The sequence below is a fragment of the Lathamus discolor genome, chromosome 3 (assembly GCF_037157495.1).
Source record: "Lathamus discolor isolate bLatDis1 chromosome 3, bLatDis1.hap1, whole genome shotgun sequence".
NCBI classification, from domain to species: Eukaryota; Metazoa; Chordata; class Aves; order Psittaciformes; family Psittacidae; genus Lathamus; species Lathamus discolor.
Window position 1 is genome coordinate 106,675,069 of NC_088886.1, and position 20,109 is coordinate 106,695,177.

The following is a 20,109-nucleotide window of genomic DNA, read 5'->3' on the forward strand; positions in this document are numbered from 1 at the left end:
CTCTTCTGCATGAGTGCAAAAAGGAAAAAACAAAAGAAGTCTGGATTTTTTTAGGAAATCAAGCTAAAAAAAGAAACGCCCCTCAAACAAAAAACAAAAAAGCCTAAATAAGCCAGACAGCTAAAAGATAAATCCATTGATACTTTTGATGTCTTAGGCACAGGAGCTCCTCTTGGCGCATGGGCCAAGGAGATGCTGTGCCCCACGATCCCTTCCTGGGGAGGGGCAGGCCACGGCAATGCCTCTCTTCTCCAGCATCCCATATATAGCATGTTCCCCGCGGGCTGTGAGCAGATGGTTACCAAGCTGACAGGTTGCAAACAGCTCCGGTCAGGGAATCAGATATTGTCTCCATGCCTTTGGTTTTGGAAACAAAAGGTGTCTCCCAGCTGAAATCTGCTGTGGGACCTCGCTGCTCCCCCTGTTTTCAGATTTCTTTTTGGAAGCACTTGAATCCAGCTTGTATTGCTTAGGTTTGAAGTCTATACAACACTCTCGGCTGCTGGCACATAACTTTTCCACTCCAAGAAGGGAAAATGGATCTTTTCATCTGCCTCTCTTCTCCATAGCTGGGAGAGCACAAGGACAGCATGGCGCAGCATCGACCTTGCTTTTCCAGCAAGTTGCAGGCACTATCTTCCCCACAAATATTTCTTCCCTTGACTTCCTAACAAACTTGCAAATGCTATGAACTCAGGGCAACCCGGAGAAGCTTCTTCCCAGCATCTCTGCTGTTTATTTACAGGAGCTTAGTGGCTTGGAAACCGTCCTGGACCCCAGCCTTAAATACACGGGACAGCAGTGACACCACATAGTGCCAAGGCAGGGACCCAAATCACTTTTTTAGGGTGGGTTTGTTTAAACTGTCCTTCAGGAGGCCACACGGGATCCCCCCTCCCAACACCTACCAAGATGCAAAGCGCAGCCAAACTGCAGGACTCCGGCTTCTTTTGCTTCCCTGCTGGTTTTAGCTCTGCAACTTGACCCTCACAGAAACATATGGTTTGCATTCTCCCCCTATACTTTCCATAGACTCACACACGCTTTCCTTCCCCTGCCTCCCATAGGCACACAAATCCAAGCCCTTTCCTCTTTAAGCGAGAAATCGTGCCGGCAGCCCTCCCCATCACTCTCTAAGGGAAGGAGATGCGCAGCGGCAGACAGGGAGAGGCTGCAGTAAAACCCCTCGGCCAAAACCGCTAAGTGGGCTTTGCTATTTCATGCAGGGGTCATTAACGGCCTGGCTGGATCTGCAGCGTCCCCTTATAGCCAGTCCATAAATACTAATGAAAACAGAGCCAGTATGCCATTGAGATATGGAGACAGAACGGGGGAAGCACAAGCATGTGCACAGCAAAAACCTGCTCTGCCTTCCCCAGTCATCCAGGGACCACAAAAAAGCTGCCCTGCTCAAGCCTCCAACTTCATTCCTCTCCACTAGCATGAGAAGGGGGAAAGAGCAGCAAGCCTTTGGGATGCAGGGAGAGCACATGGGTACAGCAGAGCCAAGGCACTGCAGGGTGCCAGTGGTCAGAGGGTGCTCGAAGGGCAGGCGCCAGCCACCAGCAGGATAAAACAGCAACTTCACCTCCTCTTTTCCCCTCCGTGTGCGCAAAAATCATCTTTTATTTTCCTGTTAGGCAGTTTCCATCTAATTTTCTGCTTCATCCAGCGGCGGGGCTTTTCTTGCAAAGGGACGACAGCAGCCTAAGCCGGTTTATGTTCAACCCAGAGGACGGATCCATGGGGAAATGGCGAGAGGCATTTTTTACAGAGCATTACTTTGTCCAACCAACAAGCAAGGCATTGCCTTCCTCCAGCCCACATCACGAGATGAAGTTAAAAATTCACTAAGGCACTCATACCTGCTTCTTTTTTCTAGTGTCCTTAAAGCACCGCACTCGAGAGGAGCCTTGCAGAGCCTGGGAAGGCTGTGGGATGGATGGATGGATGGGTGCCCCTGGCCAAAACAGTACAGGCTATGATAGAAACCAGAAGCCTTGCGGTCCACAAGCCCGACTGCCTTTGCAAAGCATACCGAGCATTGCTGGCGCGCCTGCGTACCCGACATCATTCTCCCGGCTGTGGCCACACCACAGCAAAAACCCCAACGATCCTTTGAATTTATATATTTTCAGCAGCACAGGATGAGCGAACCCGAGAGTTTCTTGAAGCCGAGCACAGCATGAATTCCTCTTTGCAGGTATTAGAAAACCACACATTAAAATCTATTTTTAACCCACTGTGTTTTTAGGATTGGCGTTACTCAACGTTTCAGCTGGACAGATGAGGCCCTGCAGTAACCTGTGGCTTCCCCTACCACTTATCCCCCAGGAGCCTTCCTGATCAGCCGGGACCCCATCTGCAAAGCCGGCGTGTGGGTTTTTCCATCCCCGGCAGGACCAGCCCCAACACGCCCCAGACTCCGGGGGTTTTGTTTTAAACTACAAAGGAACCTACCCAATTCGCCCCAGTTTGCATAACCAGTTTATCCCAAGCATTTGTTTTAAAAACTCAACTCTCGTTAGTCACTGTTGAGCCCAAACAAAACCCAACCCTCTTCCCAGCTTTTGGATCTTGCTTTTCCAGCTTTGGGCAGAGCCAGCATTTTTATCTTGGTGTATAAACTTTAGAGTCTGAATACATGCCCCAGTACAGTGTTTTATACAGATATATAAAGCGTAGCTGAAGTACCCACTACAGGGATTAACTGTGGGGCTTTAACTCCTGGAATGCAAAGCTGGGATCCCTGGGCTACATCACCACAGGATTTTAACGTACAAAGCCTCCACAGCCATGCATCCCTGCCTTGCTTGCCTCGCCCAAGTAGACGAGTCATTCACTAATAGCAAATCATTTAGCATAGACCTGGAAAAAGAGGGACTGCAAAGGAAGAGAAAATAAGTTTTATAGCCCTTGGCAGCCCACACCCTGGCTTCATCACACTCTGGACCCTGGTCACCCAAGCAGCTCCGTGCTCCACAGCTGTGCAGCCAAATCCCCTCTCCTGAAACAAATCCCTTTAGAGCAGATGCCAGAGCACAGAAGGAGGCATTTGCAAGGCTCTCATAGCAGAAAAGCAGCCAAAATGATGTGCATCAGACAACACACGTCCTCGAGGAAAACGTGTTTGCACAACTAAGTCAAGCATCTCCTCCTAAAGACAAGAGGAGGACAAGAGGAATCACAGAACCCAGGTGAAAATGCAAGGGTGGAAATGGCAGGGGATCCCAAATTGCCATCTCTTCTTCCTTCCAGTCCAAAGCATTAGCCTGCAGACCCAGAGGTGCTGACGGAGCCAGGCATGCGCCTAGTAGTGACACTCACCAAGCGCTTGTCCCCAACACAGATAGACCAGTGCAACACAGAGGAGTCCCTACAGAGCCACATAGGGATGCTGCAGCCCCAGTGAGGAGCACTGGGAAAAGCTTGCTTCCAGCCTGATGGGGATTTTCATCTACACTTGACCTGCTCTAGGAAGGTGTCGTCTGATCAGGTCCCAGAAAGCAGAAGAGACAGGGCACTTAAGCTTCTCCAAGACAGGCTGGAAGAGAAAATGAGCCTAGTCTCCAATGGGGCGACCCAGACCAGAGAACGACTCATAATTTTTAATTGCTGTGTAATTGGGCTTAGGAACCATGCTTTCATTTCGCGCACTTCTCTACATTTCACATTTGTCAGGAGGGAAAGAAAAACCTTCAAAATAATATTCCAGGGCAGGAACACCGTACCACCATCCAGCAACTGTAAAAACAGCCAAGCCACGCGGGGAAGCAAAGGTACTCACAGCCTGAGCAGCATCCCCAGCCTGCTGGGGATAAACAGGGGTGGAGGGAGGCTGTTGGGATCTCACACCTGGACAGCGGCCATCCGAAACAAGGCGATGGCCCCAGGCCAGACCACAGCAGACAGCATGGCCACATTGCAAGACCCACCCTCATGACCAGCAATAATTACTAGCTTCACTTACAGGCCCTGCAAAGCCTTCAGAGATGCCCCTCCAGGTGAGGGCGGGGATGCTTGTTCGGCTCCATTTGGCTCCATGGATGAAAAGCAAGCAGCAGACCGCATTAATTTTTTTTTCTTTTGGTTGTTTTAAATAGCAACCACTTTCTGGCTGCTGGAAAACACCCTCCTTCTGTTCTTCAAGCCAGATAGAAGAGATAGAGCCAACAACACAGCCAGGTGACAGTGTAGGATGGCAAGGTCTCATGGGGAGATCAGCTCCCACTCACAGACCATGCAAGGCAGGGATGAGGTACACCCCCCAAAGGTGTCAGAAAGGCAGAGGAAATCAGCTCAGTGGAAGAAGCTCTGTTCACCCACCTACATAAAACTCTTCGAAGCCCTGTTCCTCCACCCCAATTGCTCTTGGTTCTCCAGCTAGCGGTCAGCATCATCGGAAGGAAGAACTACAACTTCCCAGCACATCACATGGGTCCACCAGGAAACTGGACAGTCAATGAAGCAAGGTCTGCTGAGAACCTTCCTGGTGCCTGCAGCCACAGCTGGGTGTGCCCGTGTGTTCCACTAGCCATGAAAAAGCCCAAAACCTCACAGCCTGGAAAGCACTGATGCTCACTGACAGCAATCTCAGACAGGCGGCTGCAACACCACATCCCAGGCGTGTCCCTTCTTCCATTTAAATCTGTCCTGAGGAGTTTCTGGGCTCTCTAACCTCCTGCCTAAGGAAAACTCCCACGCTACACAATGCAATGCAACACTTTCAGTAGCCTCCTGCCTCCGTGAGCCGTGCAGCCTGGGTTTGTCTCACAGTATATTGTCCCTCCAGCCTGCCACCGCCCAAGGAGGTGCAGATACACCAAGGAGTCCACTCAGAGATGGACAGCCCATACTGCTCCTGGTTCAAATCATGCAGGAGGACATGGAGAGCCATTTAAATGCTGCCAAACAAGGAGGAAGCATAGCAAGAAGGGCACAATCAGGAATAATTTCCAGGCCAGCGGCGGGTCTCATGGGGGAGAGTTGCTCCGCAAAACGGAAGACTCACAAACCAACAGGATAACAAAGTCAGGGTAGAGAAAGATCATGCTCTCATCCCAGCCAAACCACCATCTCCCTGCTCAGTCCAAGCCTCCCCCTTGCAGGGCTCCTGTCATTCAATAGCTAGCACATCAGTCTCCATACAATTTCAACAAGGAGGGATGCCTGGCAGGGAGAAGCATCATTGTGCCTTACAGGAGTGTTCCCCACACACCATCCTGCACTCAAACCCTCTCACACACATTATACCTGCATCTGACAGATTTGGTGCAATATATTAAGGTGGGCTGCATCCCATACCTAGGGTAAGCCCCAAAGCATCCAAAGTAATTCTGCACCTGCAGGCACTGACATCAATACCAAGAGCTTTTCTCCACCTCTATGGAAGTTTTGTGGGGTCCACCTCTTTCTAGCATCCTGTGCTATCCACCTGTACAGATGATCCAGTCAAGGATGCTGTCCACAGCATCACTCCTGAAGAGCCCCAAAGCCTGCCTGGGCACCAGGCATCTGCACTCAAAACTCCTCATCTCTCCTCCTGCGGTGGCCTCTGCTCGAAAGGCAGATGGATCTAATAGGCATTAGACGTCTCAAAATGAGATTTTCCACGCTCTTTCAAAGGGAAACAATCCCTCAGCTTTCACACTTGGTGTAGCCTTGTGAAGGAGGGGAGCCGGGGGGCAGCAAAGGTTACTCGTGGGACTTTTATGGAAACCACACTGGCAGGACCCCCTGGAAGCGTGAGAGATGCCGGGATCTGACTTTTGTGTCTGGTTTGATGAGGGATTTATACCCATTAGGAGGACAGCCCATGCTCACAGCCCCTCATGTTCAGGCAGATGAAAGGATTGTTCATGGGGCAAACAAGCCCTTTTCCTTCCCCTGGATCATATGGGAATAAATAGGAGAGAGAAGCAAGGACAGCTGTGCTATGTCTATGTATTACATATGTGTATTACAGACTGCTACTGATGAGATTTGTGGGGCAAAGGAATGGAGACGGAGAAGGAGACCCCCAAAGATGCTCTGCAAATCTATATAGATCTTCTTCCTTACCTGAAAAGACTCATTTTCCCAGAGAAAGGGACATCACAGTCCCTGTAGGCAGAGAAAAGCTCCAGAGTTTGAGGCTAGAGCTCTGCTCAGTTTGTTTCTTGTATAACTGGATATAACACACTTTAAAAAGTGTCTCAGCTTTTGTCCTTCATCTCCCAGGGTAAAAAAAAAAAAAAAAACAAAAACAAAACAAATAAACAAAAAAAAAACCCTCCCCAAAACCAGAACTGCCTTTAAATTAAAACACAAGCAAAGCCAAAGGGGAAAGAATAGCCCAAAACATTTGCTTTTTACATCCGGTCAGCTCCATCCATCCAGACAGAGCCCTGAGTGGCAGGCAATAGCATGCACCTCCCCATACATATTTCACCTGCACAAATCCAGCTCCAGGAGGAAGCAGTGTCTCATGGTCACAGTGCAGCTCAGGGACCCCTGTGACACTGCCACTCTTGCCCGCAGCCCGCCATCCCAATGCATGTGCAAAAGGCTGCTCTGCAGCCACCCCCTTGCAGGCTTGGAACCTGGTAATACCTCCTCTGCAGAGGAAAGAGTAATGTCAGCAGTGTATTAGCTGGAAGGGGGTTATTTCCCAGCACTTAAACCATTGAGTGCTTGGCCATCAGTCCCCTCTACAGTGGGGCTGAGGGCTGAAGCAGGAGGAGGGAACACGCAGCAGCCTCCATGAATACTCCAGGCAGGCAAGGGACCTGGCAGAGACCTTTGGACTGAGGAAAGGTGGGAAGCAGAGCCCACACCAAAGATGAAAACACTTTCTTCTTCCTCAGATGCAAGGCATCCTGCCTGCTGCTGAGCATCGTGGCAGCATGTGGCTTGCTTTGCTTGTATGCTTATCCCCTTCCCCACCTGAACATCTCCACGGAGCCCAACATTGAGAAACCTAGGGAGCCAAGCTTGTCATCGCAGTCCCTTTACCAGATTTACCCCAAGGTACACTCCCAACAAACAAAAGTCTGGGTTAAGGCCCACAGCTTCCAACACCCGCCCAGTTACCCACGCCTGACTCCCCACATTGGGGGTGAGGACCAGGACCCACCGCCCCAGGTGTTCCACTACAAACCTAACCAGGTGTAACACACCCCTGTGGGTCTGGGGGGGGGGGGGGGGGGGGGCCCTCTGCAGTGGGGATCAGCCCTCCTAGTAACTGAGCCAAGCAGCATGTCTGGGAGAAGTCACCAAAGGCAGGAGGGGGCTGAGGAGAGCCGAGTGGGGCCGTGCCGGGCTGCAGTGGGGAGGGACCCGCAGGAGATTAAAGGCAGTGTGCAGGACACGCTGGAGCAAGCCCCGTGCTAAATAATTCCTGTTTCCCTTCCCTTTCCTCGTTTTCCAGCGTCGCTTTGCCCAGCCTTTCCCAGCTTGGCTCCTGTTTGATTTCAGTGCTCGCTCTGCCCTTCTCTCACCTCCAAGCAGCCAAAGCAACCCAGAGGTGCTCTGCTACGGCCCGCCAAGCTGCCCCAGCCCCATCAGAAAAGTTAAAAACAAGAAGCAGCCCCTATGTGAAGAAGCAAATAGCAAAGGGAAAGGGGAACAAAATCCCCTAAAAATCCAAGCTCAGCAAACATGCGGCTGCTACCAGCCCAGCCCAGCGGTTTGGGAGGAGAGGGGCTGCGGAACGGGCTCTGGAGGAGGAGAGGCAGCTCTTCAATCCGCCGAGGAGCAGGTCCGGGGCTGCCAGCCCAGCGCATTCCTGCGCCGTGAGTCAGGCCTCCGAAAAACCAGGAGGCTTCAAAAATAATACTCTGTGCAGCCGGGATGCTTCGCTTGCCTTCTGGCTCCCCAGCCTCCCCCTGCAGCCCCTGGTTTTAGCGCTTTGCCCCCTGAAGGGGCCAAAGCCGATTTAAACTAAAACCCAGCTGGGACCCTCAAGAACATCACCACCCTTCCGTGCTGGGACCCAGCGTGAAGCTAAAAGAAAACCCACACTCCCAAGCTGCCTCAACAGTAAAAAGTCAAGCGTCAGCCAAGCCTGCAGGGACAGCGAGATGGAGATTTAGGGAGTGTTAGGGAGGGTGCTGCATTCAGCCAGGGGCCTCTAGGCTCCCACCAAGAGAGGTCCCTCAGAGGGTGGGAGAGAAACCAGGCATCAGAGCAGCTTTATGAGGCTTTCTGCCCCTCCCAAGCCAAAGCTCTGTATTTCCCAGCCCCAGTGCAACCCCACTGCAGGTCATGCAGGACTTTCTCCAGTGCCCCAGCCTGCTGTGAGGAGCCACATCGCTCAAAAGCTACCAGTTCAGCACTCCTGGTGCACCACAAAGGCTCTGCATTGGGAGGAAAGCATCTCGCCTAACATTCTCCTCAGGTCCTCGGCTCTGGCAGAGCCAGGGAAGAATCACCCCAGGAAGAACGAGTCTTCATGCCACCAGACACAGACGCACACGCTACACTTCCCCCCCCAACCAGCATTCAAAGGGCCGGGGCTGTGTCAGCTCCATACTACCGCGCTCTGACTCACAAGCAGGGGTGGCTTGCACAATACTACTGATTACAGCAAATTACAGCTCTACGTATTAAAGTAAAACAAGATCAGAGCAGTGGGCCTTTAAACGCAACAGTGGAGCTGATGGCAGCCAGCGAGCGGCTCAGGCATCCCTTGCACCCGTATTAATCTCCCCACTTCCCGCAAGTGGGAAGTCTTCATGGCAAGACATGCGGGTGGGATAGCAGGAAAGAGCAGAGGGAATGGGCTGGTGATTTATGCTTTCCCAACCTCCCCCTCGCTCCAGCAAATGTTTTCACTCGCATTAGCATTGCTAAAGCTGGGAGGATATAAGTGAATAGGAAACAGCAGGAACCTGTGGCTTTATGGCACCAACATCTGCTGTAATGAACTCCTCGCAGACTTCATACAGCCCCTTCCGTCTTCACCTCGCAGCCCAGCGCTTCCTGCCGCCTCTCTGGCACCAGCCTGCAAGCCTGGCTTTTCCCGAGCACAGCCTAGCTTATGGATTCTCCCTATACCCTACAGGGCTGGTAGGCTGATAGCTGCAGCCCCAAACACGCTAGGAGGGAGAAAACCACAGGGCTGAGGACTTGAAAGCACTGCTGGTAGAATGGAAGCAAAACCAAATTCCTTGCATCATCTTGGCTCACTTAACTGATCCAAAATATATTTTTTTTATCATTATTCCTGTACAGCTAGGACAGGGACAGAAAAGGGATCCAGTGTACATAGCATCAAAAGGACCCACGGGACCTTATAAAGGAGAGGAGATAAAAGACACAGCTGGACCCTCCACGCTGCTTACTAGGTCAGTAGTGGTGCACTTCTGATTTCTAAGCAGAGAAAACGCAGTCTAGATTTCTCCCCTACCCTCCAACTACCACTCCCAAGAGAGTCTGCCTTCTTTAAAGTAGTATTTTTGCATTTCTCTCTGTTTGGGGTTTCTTTTAGTTGTTGGTCTATTATTTCACTCTGCCACTATCATGCACAGAGAGCACCCCCTCCTAAGACAGAGGGCTCCAAAACCAAGAAGCTGAAGAAGGAGACAAAAAGCCAGAGCAGAATCTTACACACACACTGCTGTCCTCAAGTGAGCAAGCCTCCACCTCCTGCAAGGACAGGCTTTGCTGATGAGCAACAGGTCTCAGAGCATGTCTCTCCCCCTGTTAACCTGCTCACGATGACAGTACGCAGGATGGATGCAGCCATGGAGGTGGGATCCTAAGGGGCTTTTTGCTGTGGGAAGTGCCCTCCTGGGAGCAGGGCTGGCCCCAAAGAGATAGGGATGGTGCTGTGCAGGAGCCCAAGACCCATGCTACTGGGGGACAGCAGTGCCAATATCCTGCTCCCTCGCTCCCCAGGTGTTTCCCTGATATAGGTGGTACAGCAGAGGGATAGAATAGTACTTCACCAGGATGGCAGTGTCACAGTACCTGCAAACGCCCTTGTCAGCTAAGCCCCCCACCATCATAACCCTTTAATTTCAGCAGCCCTTCTGCAACCTCTGTGCAGTCAGCTTTGTCAGGAAAGGCTCTCAAGCAAGCTCAAAAATCCTTGCACCAAGTTGTTTTGCTATGGAGGGTAGCACACATGAGCAGAATGAAACATGGTGAGCAGCCTGGCAGGCAAAGCTCTAAAACTGGGAGGCAGGGATGTGGGTGGGAGCTGGGGCTCCCCCCAAAGCACAGCACCTGTCCTGGGGATGAGTGGGATGACTGCTTCTGGGTTTCAAACCTCAATCCAAAACAACGCTTCTCCCCGCGCCCCTCATTGCAAAACCCAACACAAACAACATGGACCATCTCTGTTATTATAAGAGAAAATTATTTTCTGGGTGATGCCTCCCTCTCCTTTAAAACCAGGCAAGGATGGGGAAGGGAAAGCTTTATCACCAGGGCTGAGCACCCATCGCTGCTCTCTCCTCTGCATCATCACATGCAATCTCTATGCAACACTCCTGGAGAAGCACTAATTATAGCTCTACAGCTAAAAACTTTTATATATGTTTACATACGCCAGATTAGCAGTGTGCCTTCAGAAAGCTCCCCAGACTCAAACTGATCCAGCTTGGTCAGGTTTAACTTGTTTTTTCTTCTTCACTCCCTCCATCCTGCCAGCTTTAATTCAACCCCTGCATGAACTCGGTGCATGCAAAAATAAAAAGCACGGCATGGGACACAGCAGACACGGGGGTCCTGCACCACCAACCCAGCTGACATGCCTCCCCCCCCAGCATCCCCAGCAGCTCCAGGCTGCCTTGGCCACAGCCAAACCCTGACCCACAGCAGCCTGGCTAGTCCTGCCTTCCCAATCCCCTGCCATGTACAGCATCCCATGCCATGCTGAGCCTCTGTCCCCTTGCTGCTCACCCCTCTACAACACAGCACTGCTCTGGCCAAGCCAGACACCAGTTGCCAGCTCTTGAACCTCTCCCTTTCCAGCAAGGGAGAGTTCCTTCTGGCTGAAGGATGTTGCTGCAGCGACATCCAGGCCACTGAACAACTGAATAGTGCCATTTCTGTTTTCCATTTGCCGAAAAACATTAGATCTTTGTGTGGCGGAGGCGGAAAAAAAATATTAATCTAATTAAATTCCTTCCCCAAAATTCCTCATCACCTTAATTGCGCTTCAGAAAAGAAGGCTTGGTTCATTTTCCTAGAAAATCAGCTTGTCAGGAGATGCTTTTCACTACTAACAAGACCAATCTGTGCTGCGCGCAGCTTCGCAACGCATCCTCAACCCCTTGCCAGAAGCTGCGGGAAGCAAGCAATCGGCTGTCCTCCAGAGTTCCCACGGGGATAGCGACCTTGCCCATCACCAAAGCCCCAGCAGTTACAGCTACGGTCTCTTCCAGCCTCTAAAAGCCATCAAACTTTATAGGGCTCCACTTCTGAACTCTATACTTAAGGACATCTTTTTATACCTGGAGGATAAACACCAGCACCTTTGGTTTGCCACCGCCGGAGGATGACAAAGGACAAAGTCCTGAGATGCAGAGGGTTACTCATGAGTTGGAGGGTGGGTGGGAAATACAGCAGAAAGGCTGAATTTGATCACAGGAGTCCTAACGAGAGAGGGCAGCAGGAGAGACGTGCCTCTGTTTATTGTCTGTGGCAGGGATTACCAACGGAAGGGCTGGATTTAAGTGCATCTCAATCACAAGATTGGGTTGCGCACAGGAAACTTTGAAGAGCCATAGGAAAAGACCACTTAGCTGCCCGGCCATCAATAGCTCTGTTTATGAAAGGGCACATAAAAAAACCCAAAACATATCCAGACGAAATAATTACTTATTTGGCCCGCCGGGAGATCACAGCCAGCGACACTGCAAAGAGGGCTGCGTTTGTTTTGCTTTTCCCAAGAAAATAATAATAATAATAATAATAATAATAATAATAATAATAATAATAATAATAATAATTAAGCAAGCGGCACGGCGGGGCGGGCCGGGAGCGGAGCTGCCAGCCAGCATCCCCCGGAGCATCCCCCGGCGCGGAGGGCAGCTGAGCTCCCCCCGCTCAAACCTGTGCTCCCCTGCGCATCCCTCAACCTTTAGATTAAAGAAAACAGAACGGATGAAGTGAATGTCCCGAGCTGCCCCTATTAAGGGGTAAGCCGCACTGAACCTTTTTCTGGGACACTGCCCACCGCCTCTCCCCCTCCTCAGTAAACTTCTGCTGCTCCCCGGTCCCCCTTACCTGCGGCGGCCAGCGCCCGGCGGAGCAGCAGCAGAATGAGAAGCGCGGCGGGGCGGCGGGGGCCGGGCGGAGGCATGGCGGCGGGGCCGGGAGCCGAGCCGAGCACAGCGAAGCGGAGCGGCGGTGCCTGCCCGCCCGCCTCGCCACACTGCCGGGCTGCCCGGCGCCGAGCGGGGCGGAGCGCAGCGGGCGCGGACCGGGGCGGGGCAGGACGGGGGCGGCACAGCCCCCCCTTCGCCTTGCCTGCGATGATCTGCTGCCGGCCTCAGCCGCCCCCATCGTCATCGCCACCACCTCCTGCTCCCCATCCCGGGCAGCCGGAGACGGGGGGCGCAAAGCTGAGCCGGGAGAGCGGCTGCGAGGCAGGGATGGAAATCCACGTTAAACAAGAGTCTGCGGAGCTCTGCAGTGGGGACGTGCGGGCACAAGGGGGAGCCCCGCAACGCGCTCTGCTCTCGGTGCCTCAGCGGGACATCGGCCCGGCCCCCGGGAACCGGCGTGGCGTTCCGCGCCGCGCCCGCAGAGGGGAAGAAGCATACCGACAAAAACACTTCAGCGCGTGAAGCAGTGTGTCTAACGATGCTGCTAACGGTGTGAGTGCTGTAGGATCATGTAATGGGCTATTACTTTCCTTTCCAAGAGCCCGCATTGAAGCCCAGGCTGTAGAATATACCCGCAGGAGCACAGAAAAACTCAGACACACATACAGACAAAAATAGTAAAAAGATGTGATTCACCCACTGGGGAAGGTATCCTTTATCCACTCATCAATAGCTGTACATCTTTCTTCTTGCAAAGAATGGAAAACGAAGTTACAAGCTTGCAAGCTGCGAGTGGTGGGACTGCAGTTTTGCTGATGGGCAAGTCTCTCCTCAGGCTGGATTTAAACCCCACTTTGCCTCCCTGCGTTAGGGGGGCAAAAGTTTTCAGCTGTGCCCTTTTGAAACAGTCCCAAGTTCAGCAAAGTTGCACCACACCACAGCACTGCTTCTCCTACAGCAGCATCCACACAAGCAGGGCTGCAAAGTTTTGGGTGACAGCATGAACTGCTCCCTTTCACTGAGGGAGAAGGAGCTCCCACTGCTGCCTGTAAATGGTTAAAATAGCATGGGAACTGCTAACTACTTTTAATTGCTGGCAGCTGCTCAGGTCCTCCGGGGTAGGGCAGTGGGGGTGAAGAAACCCTGGCAGGCAGGCAGTAATTACAGCCTGTGTTTCACCGCCAGCCTGGTGGAACCGGGGCTGTGGGTTTGGCACTGCCTCTCTCCGGGCCCAATGTGCTGCTGCAGCCATGGGTTTGCTCCTTGGCCTGAGCACAGTTGTTGCCTTCAGAGGGATAGTGCAAACCCTGATGACATGGAGAAGCCAGAGGATGGCTTCTGCTGTTGCACTGGGGTGTTGCATGCACACCATGGGGTTCTGACTGGGGATGCAGGAACACCAGGGGTGGCCTTTGCACTTGGGATGGGGCTTCTGGGCGTCACACAAGAATGAAAATCAACCTTTGGAAACCTTCTAGAGCCATAATAAGCTCTCCCCACTGCCCAGTTGCCTTCTTCCAGCTTTCCCACCCCTCCCTCGGCCAGTCCTGTGAGTATCCCAGCAGACCACAAACAAGGGATACTCATGCTATGCTGCTTGGGCCACCTGCACGTTGCCAGCAATACAGCTGCCTTGCACACTACTTCAAGCATCCCACACTCGGCTGCACTTTAGCCTGTATTTACAGAGCAGTGGGACGTGCCGGAAAAGGCTTAAGAGAGAAACAAAATCTCATTTCCAGTTGCTGTCAAGGGGGTGAAGCTGTAAGAGACGAATGTAGCTGGGCAGCAAGGGCCAGGGATGCGCCTAATGCAAACCCAGTGGTGCCAGAGTCAAAAGGGGCTAGGGATGAGCGATCTGGGGAGATAAACCAGAAGAAAAAGACTATTTTCCAGTCGGATCAGGACACAGGCCAGGCTTGTGCGGTTCATGGCAGCATAGCACAAGTGCGCATCCACACTTAGCTCTGGCCCTGCATGCAGCCGTGAAACCCAGGCACTTGCACCAGAGCCCAGTGACCATTTGTGCAAGAGAGGACTCTGTGCCTGGGTGGGTGTTTATTCTTTTAGTAAGTAATACCAATAAAACTTGGGCCAGTGTGTAAAGGACTTGGAGGGGCTCTGAAGGGTGGCTTGGAACCAGTGCAGGTATTGGTATTGGTATTAAGGAGTGGAGGAAGCCATTGGGTGCCTGCTTTTGGTAGCATAGCATGCCTTGTGCACGGGGGTTTTTGTAGAAATGAGTGAGAATATGGGTTAAATCAAGTGGCATTTAAGTCATTGTCTGGTATTCAAAATATGAATTAAAGCAATGCAAATTAATGGTTAGGCTATCACTATTTCTCAATTTTAGAAACATATGACATGACAAACTATCATTAAGGCAAAGGGCTGTTTTTCCTCCCAGGTGTTTACATATTACCCCTCGTTTTCCTCTAATGGCCTGCCGAGAACATGTCAATCAAAACCCCAGCTCAGCGGGACCGCTCCCAGCAGCCGGTCGGGAGGTGAGACGAGTTAGACAGGACTCAGCCGCCCAGCCGCAGCCCTAACTGGCAGGGCAATGGGGCCAGATGAAGCTCTGACCTCTCTGGTGTGTGTCTTGGGTTGGGCATTCCGGTCTCTGGCACAGTGGGGAGTGGGGTGCATTAAAGCGTTAAAAAAGACGGCGATCGGATGAATAATAAACAGAAAACTCCCAAAGCATAATCAGGAGGTGAGACAAAGACTCGCTTGTTCAGACTTTGAGGTCATGGCGCCCTTCAGCTGTGATCACATTGTCATGGGAGGGGTGGGTATTTTTCTGACCTAGACTTTAGAGTGGACCTTAGGTGGACTGAAATGTCCTCTATAAGTGCCTTTTTCTTTCAGATGGTGACTATGCTTCACACTAAATATCTCGGCTATCTGGCGAAGTGCTTTGTTGCACTGAGATGTCAAGACATCTTCATGGTATAAAGAATTTTCTACTGGGGGGAATAGATGGTTCTTAGGGTTTTTTTTTTAAGAACATTTTCTTTAAAGCCCCCACATTCTATTTGCTGCTATTTGGCTGGAATGGCCACAGGCAGCTAAGCATGGGGGCAGCCAGCGGTGCTTATCTATTTGGGGGTTCATAGGTCTTCAAGTCAATTTGCATAACATTATCCATAACTATGCTATCGGGCCAAACCGTCCCACCAACCTAATTAGGCATTAGTAAGAAGAGAGCGTCTGAAGACATACACACAGGGAAGAAGAGGGGATACGCAGCAAAGCTAAAGATAACATGGGATCAAGACACTGGGAAGGGCTTCCCCAGCAAAGAAAAGCCACTGTTATACAGAGTTTTGCTTTCCCTGGGATGCTGCAGCCTAAACACTCTGGCATTTGCTCCCCACAGGCTCACCCGCAGCAGCAGGGACCAAATGTGGAAAATTGCATGTTTTCAGCTCCGGGAAAGCAGCCGCCACGGAAATCTGCTGGTCCCGCTGCCGCAGGAGGCTCGGCCGTCTTCTGCCACATCTCCCCTCACTCCACAAATAGCCACTTCCCTCCTCCAGGAATCCCGCTGGGCTGAACTCCCCCTGCTTTTTTAAAGGGGTGATTTTTCAAGGGGCCTTGTTGTTACCGAAAGAGCCCCGGCAGGAAATAAACACTGAGTTTAGTGGTTGTGCGCTTTTTAACTTCCCTGCTGCTGACAGTTTCCTCACCTGTGTGCTTTGGGTGCACTGAAGGTGGCTGCGGAAATTGCTGCTGACACACCTGCTGCAAGGATGCTCTTTACTGCCACAGAGAAGTCCCAGCTGCTGCATGTAAAGGATGGAGAATTTGCTTCTTGCCATAACATGAGGAGAGCCAGGGCAGAAAAAGGGCTGGAGGAGAAGAGGGCAGGGTTTTATGTAAAATAGGCAGACCAGTGTGTTTTGCCGGGTAGGCTGTTGCTGGTGGGCACCTCAATGGAGCCAGCCTGTCCTCTCGGTTCAACATTGGCCAGCCTCCATGCTAATTTTACTCTGTGCACAGCTCCATGGGGATGCTTGGAGGCAGCGATGTACTTGGTGCTTGATGCATTGTCAAAATCTGGCTTTTACAGAAATGTCCAACAGCTCCTGTGGTCTCTGAGGGTGAAATACCCAGCACTGACCCTTCTCTCCGCTGCTTTGTAGGCTCTCCCACCCCACGCTTAGAAAGGCATCCTGTGGTCCTCAGGTTACCCCTTCAGCTTAGGCCAGGAAGGTGAAGGCAAGGGACTGTCCTCCTGCCCCTCATCTCCAAACAGGGTGGCTATATTCTGCACATCCCATGCTTGGGGGCTAGCCGGGACTCATGAAGGGGCTGAACAAGGCACAGCAGAAGATGCAGTAACTTCAAGGAAGCAGAGGATGAAGAAGACCAGCTGGATTAGCGAGACATGATTGCATGCCCAGTGCATGCTTGGAGGGAGACACCCTTGCCAGAGAAATGACAAGAGAGGGCAGAAGATGAAGACCAAGACCATATAGGTCCCCAAAACCCTTGAGCCCATAGGATGCCTCGCGTGATGGCCCTGCACAAGACACACGGCACAAGGTGGGATCTCTGAGCCACTGCCCTGCCTCCCTCACAAACTGTGCTCAGGGGTGAGAGATGGAGAAGAGAGGCAGGATGCCTGTGGAGGAGCTGAGGAGGGAGGAGGTGTTTGTGGTTCAGTGGCTCCCGAGTCCTTTCTGCTTTGCAGAGCTTTACAAGTGACACTGGCGTGTGATTCGATTAGGGAAAGCGCTTCACTTTCTCCTGACTCCAGAGCCTCTTCGCGTTCAGCTTGAGATGAAATCCTGCTCAGCAGGGGGAGAGGCTGACCCCCCTCTCTTCCCATCCCCCAGCTCGGACCCTCTCTTCTCCATCCTGGGTAATGCTTCATGCATTTCTGTCCCATGGATGTGGATGGAGGTGGGAGCCACTCCCCTAGAGCCAGAAAAGCCTGGTTAGATCAGTAATTCCCAAGGTGGCCATAACCTCTGTTATGAGCCCTTCTGCTAGTGAAGTGCTGGGCTGGGTGGCCAGGGAAGGGTCCACATGTGCACACATGGACCCAATGAGCAGGAGCAGGCACCCCAAACCACCAGAAAATGCTCTGGGGTTTTTAATCGAGCTTGCTCCAGAGGGAGCCTGTCGACATCTGGACCAGAGTCAAGCAGTGCCTCCCAAGCATCTCTCCCACACCTATAAAAGAAGGGAGCAGGAGAGAAGTGGAGATCAACACAGCTATGAAGCAAAGCAGAGACCTTTCCAGCTCCATCCTCCACCTGATGCCAGGCTGGGCTGTCAGGGGAGTTGGAAATTGCCAGGAGATCTGAATGAGGGAAAAACGAATGAAAAGCTGCTATGGGCCACTATAAAAGCACCAGTGCTGTGGAGCAGGTGCAGAGACAATGATAATTCTCCATTTCTCCCAAAAGAGGAACTAGGAGCGTCCAAATTGAGTTATTGGGCAGCAGATTTAAGGACAAACAAAAGACAGTGCTTTTTCCATGCCACCCATGATTAAATTGTGGAACTCATTGCCATAGGATGCTATGGATACCTACAGCCTAAATGGGCCCCCAAAAGCATTTAGGCAAACTCAAGGGGCACACAGGTCTGTCAAAGTCTGGTCAACATGATGGAGCAGCCACATCAGGGAGCCCCCAAACTCAGGACTGCTGGGAGCATGCGTCAGACAAGGGGCTCAGCAAACCTGCCATCCCCTGACAGGGATGCTAGACCAGCACAGCCTGGAAGATAAATAAATAAAGTCTCATCACCTAAATAAACTGTTACCCAAGTCCTCTTTAGAGCAAGGGAGAGGTTATTTGACTTCAGAACTGCCCAGGCCGATGGTACAACATAGGCAGAGAGGGATGTGGGGGGACACCACGTTTTATGTCCATGTCCCAGTGCAGGGTGGCACTGATCCATGGGCATTGCAAAGCTGCACTGAAGTGGCATGAGCAGCCCTATAGAGCAAAGCAGCAGAGAAAAAAGTGTCTGCCCATCCTTCATTGGGACCAACCCACAGCTCTTCTTCATGGATGAACTGAGCCAGGCTCAGAAACCACGGGGTGGCTCCTTCTGCTGCCTCCTCCTTCTCCAAAGTAGATGTGGGGGTGATTAATGACCACTTTAGCAAGGTATCAAATCCCCTGTCCCCACCAAACTGCTGGTAAGCTGCTCTGTGGAGAAAGGGCAGCAGGGGAGCACAAGCTGTCTAGGCAGAGCCAAGGCAAACTTTTGGACCAGGCTATGCTCAAGCCCAGCACTGAAGCTAATTGTACAGCTTCCTGCGAAGACTCCTCTCCCTTCATGTAAGAAAGATGAGTGCCAGGCTGACGAAGTGTGCCACGGTCCCCATTAATCCTTCTTCTATGATATTAGTTGGCTAGTTTCCTGCATCTGTGCACACACAGTGATGTTTGAAAGGCATCCTTGCATTTGCAGAATTGGTTGGCTTGCTTTATCTTCCATCTCCAACACAAATATTATGCAGCCGACTCTACTGAACAGACTAAGCAGAGTTTTCTGTCTTCTGCATGGAAAAGTAGAAGTGCTATGGAGGGGGAAGAGACTGGTGTTTGCAGTGATCGCTGGCTTGGTGCTCTTCTTCCTGCTTTGGGGTGAACATCCCTACATCTGGTTTTAAAGGAACCCATCTCATTTCCTTTTGCAGACCAGTGTTACCCCTTCCCAAACCCCAGTAAGACTGCAAATCCAACAAAAGTGCAAGCAGGAAAACCTCTGGTATTGGGGAGAATCCCCGCAGACTTCTTCAGGATCCCTTGCCAGGGATTTCTGTTTGCAGCTGCCCTCATGGGTGATTCAGTGTGTTATGGTGGGCAGAGCCCTGCTGTTTCTGCAGCTTCAGGCAGAGATGCTCTTGCTCAGAAGGAATGGGAGAAAAACATCCCCTGGTCCCTGCAAAGACACCACGTGCCAAATCTGCCTGCTGTAAACACGGCATCAGCTCCTCACTCTCCACCCAGCATGTCAGCTCAATAATTTATCGTCCAGGAGGTGCAATAACCATACATAATTCACGAGCAATAATGTTCTACAAGTTCAAACTGGCTCTTTGGCTCCCTGGACCATGCACCATCTTCCTAGGCCCGCCTTGTGCCCAAGGTCTCATTTCTTGCCAAAAGACATGAAGGCAGCAGCCACTTCCAGGACATGACCATGAGGGGCATCCTAGAAGTGACAGGTTTTGGAGCCGTGTCCATCTGTCCCTGCTCCTCTGTTTTCCAAGGGATTCCTCATGTGTTGGTGGAAATAATTATGAAGAGCTCCTGTTTTTTGGTCTGAAAGGCTGATAAAAAACACAGGTTATGGGACTCTGTTTTAGCAAAGCAATAGACGGAGGTGCTTGGGAGGAGCAAGATAAGGTTCATCCCTGATACAGAGACCTGGTATCCACCAGCGACTCATTGTAGCAGTGCCTGGTGTTCGTTGGTGAGCCCTCCAGCAGGGAAGGGATTCCTGTTGGCAAGGGAACCCTGTGCCATGGAAGTGTGCAGGTCCCAAGAATGCCACAGAGCAAAACATACAGCAGCATCTTAACATCCAAGGCTGATAAACAGCTCAAACCCACAAGATTCAAGTGACGATTTGGGGTGTGGAGTGAGTAAGGGAGTGGCAGAAAGGGCTTTTGATTTGCAGCAATGGGTTAGGCCCCAAGAGATAACACAAAAGCATCATGGTGTCAGCCTTTGAGACACAGGGAAGTGAAGCAGCTTCAGGGAGAAGTCTGAAACATGAACCACTGAGTTCTCAGATTAGAAAAACACCTCTTGCTCTGCAAACTGTTAGTCAGACGTAAAACATAGTGAAGCAAAGCATGCTGGAGCTCCTTCTCTCC

At 51.6% G+C, this 20,109-nt stretch overlaps 1 protein-coding gene and 1 long non-coding RNA gene across 3 annotated transcripts in view; one reads left to right on the forward strand and one right to left on the reverse strand.

The window, feature by feature from the left end:
- The window catches only part of UNC5B (unc-5 netrin receptor B), a 55,175-nt gene extending 42,774 nt beyond the window's left edge, over positions 1-12,401 (reverse strand). For both annotated transcript variants that reach the window (XM_065671032.1, XM_065671031.1), the window contains exon 1: positions 12,217-12,401. In XM_065671032.1, the coding sequence (XP_065527104.1) occupies positions 12,217-12,292 (76 nt within the window). In that variant the 5' untranslated portion in view covers positions 12,293-12,401. The remainder of the gene's footprint in view (positions 1-12,216) is intronic.
- A 2,362-nt stretch (positions 12,402-14,763) lies between these two features.
- On the forward strand, positions 14,764-15,760 carry LOC136011168 (uncharacterized). The gene is made up of 3 exons (XR_010611250.1): positions 14,764-14,850; positions 15,129-15,209; positions 15,640-15,760. It is a non-coding gene; the product is annotated as an uncharacterized LOC136011168 (long non-coding RNA).
- The last annotated feature ends 4,349 nt before the right edge of the window (positions 15,761-20,109 follow it).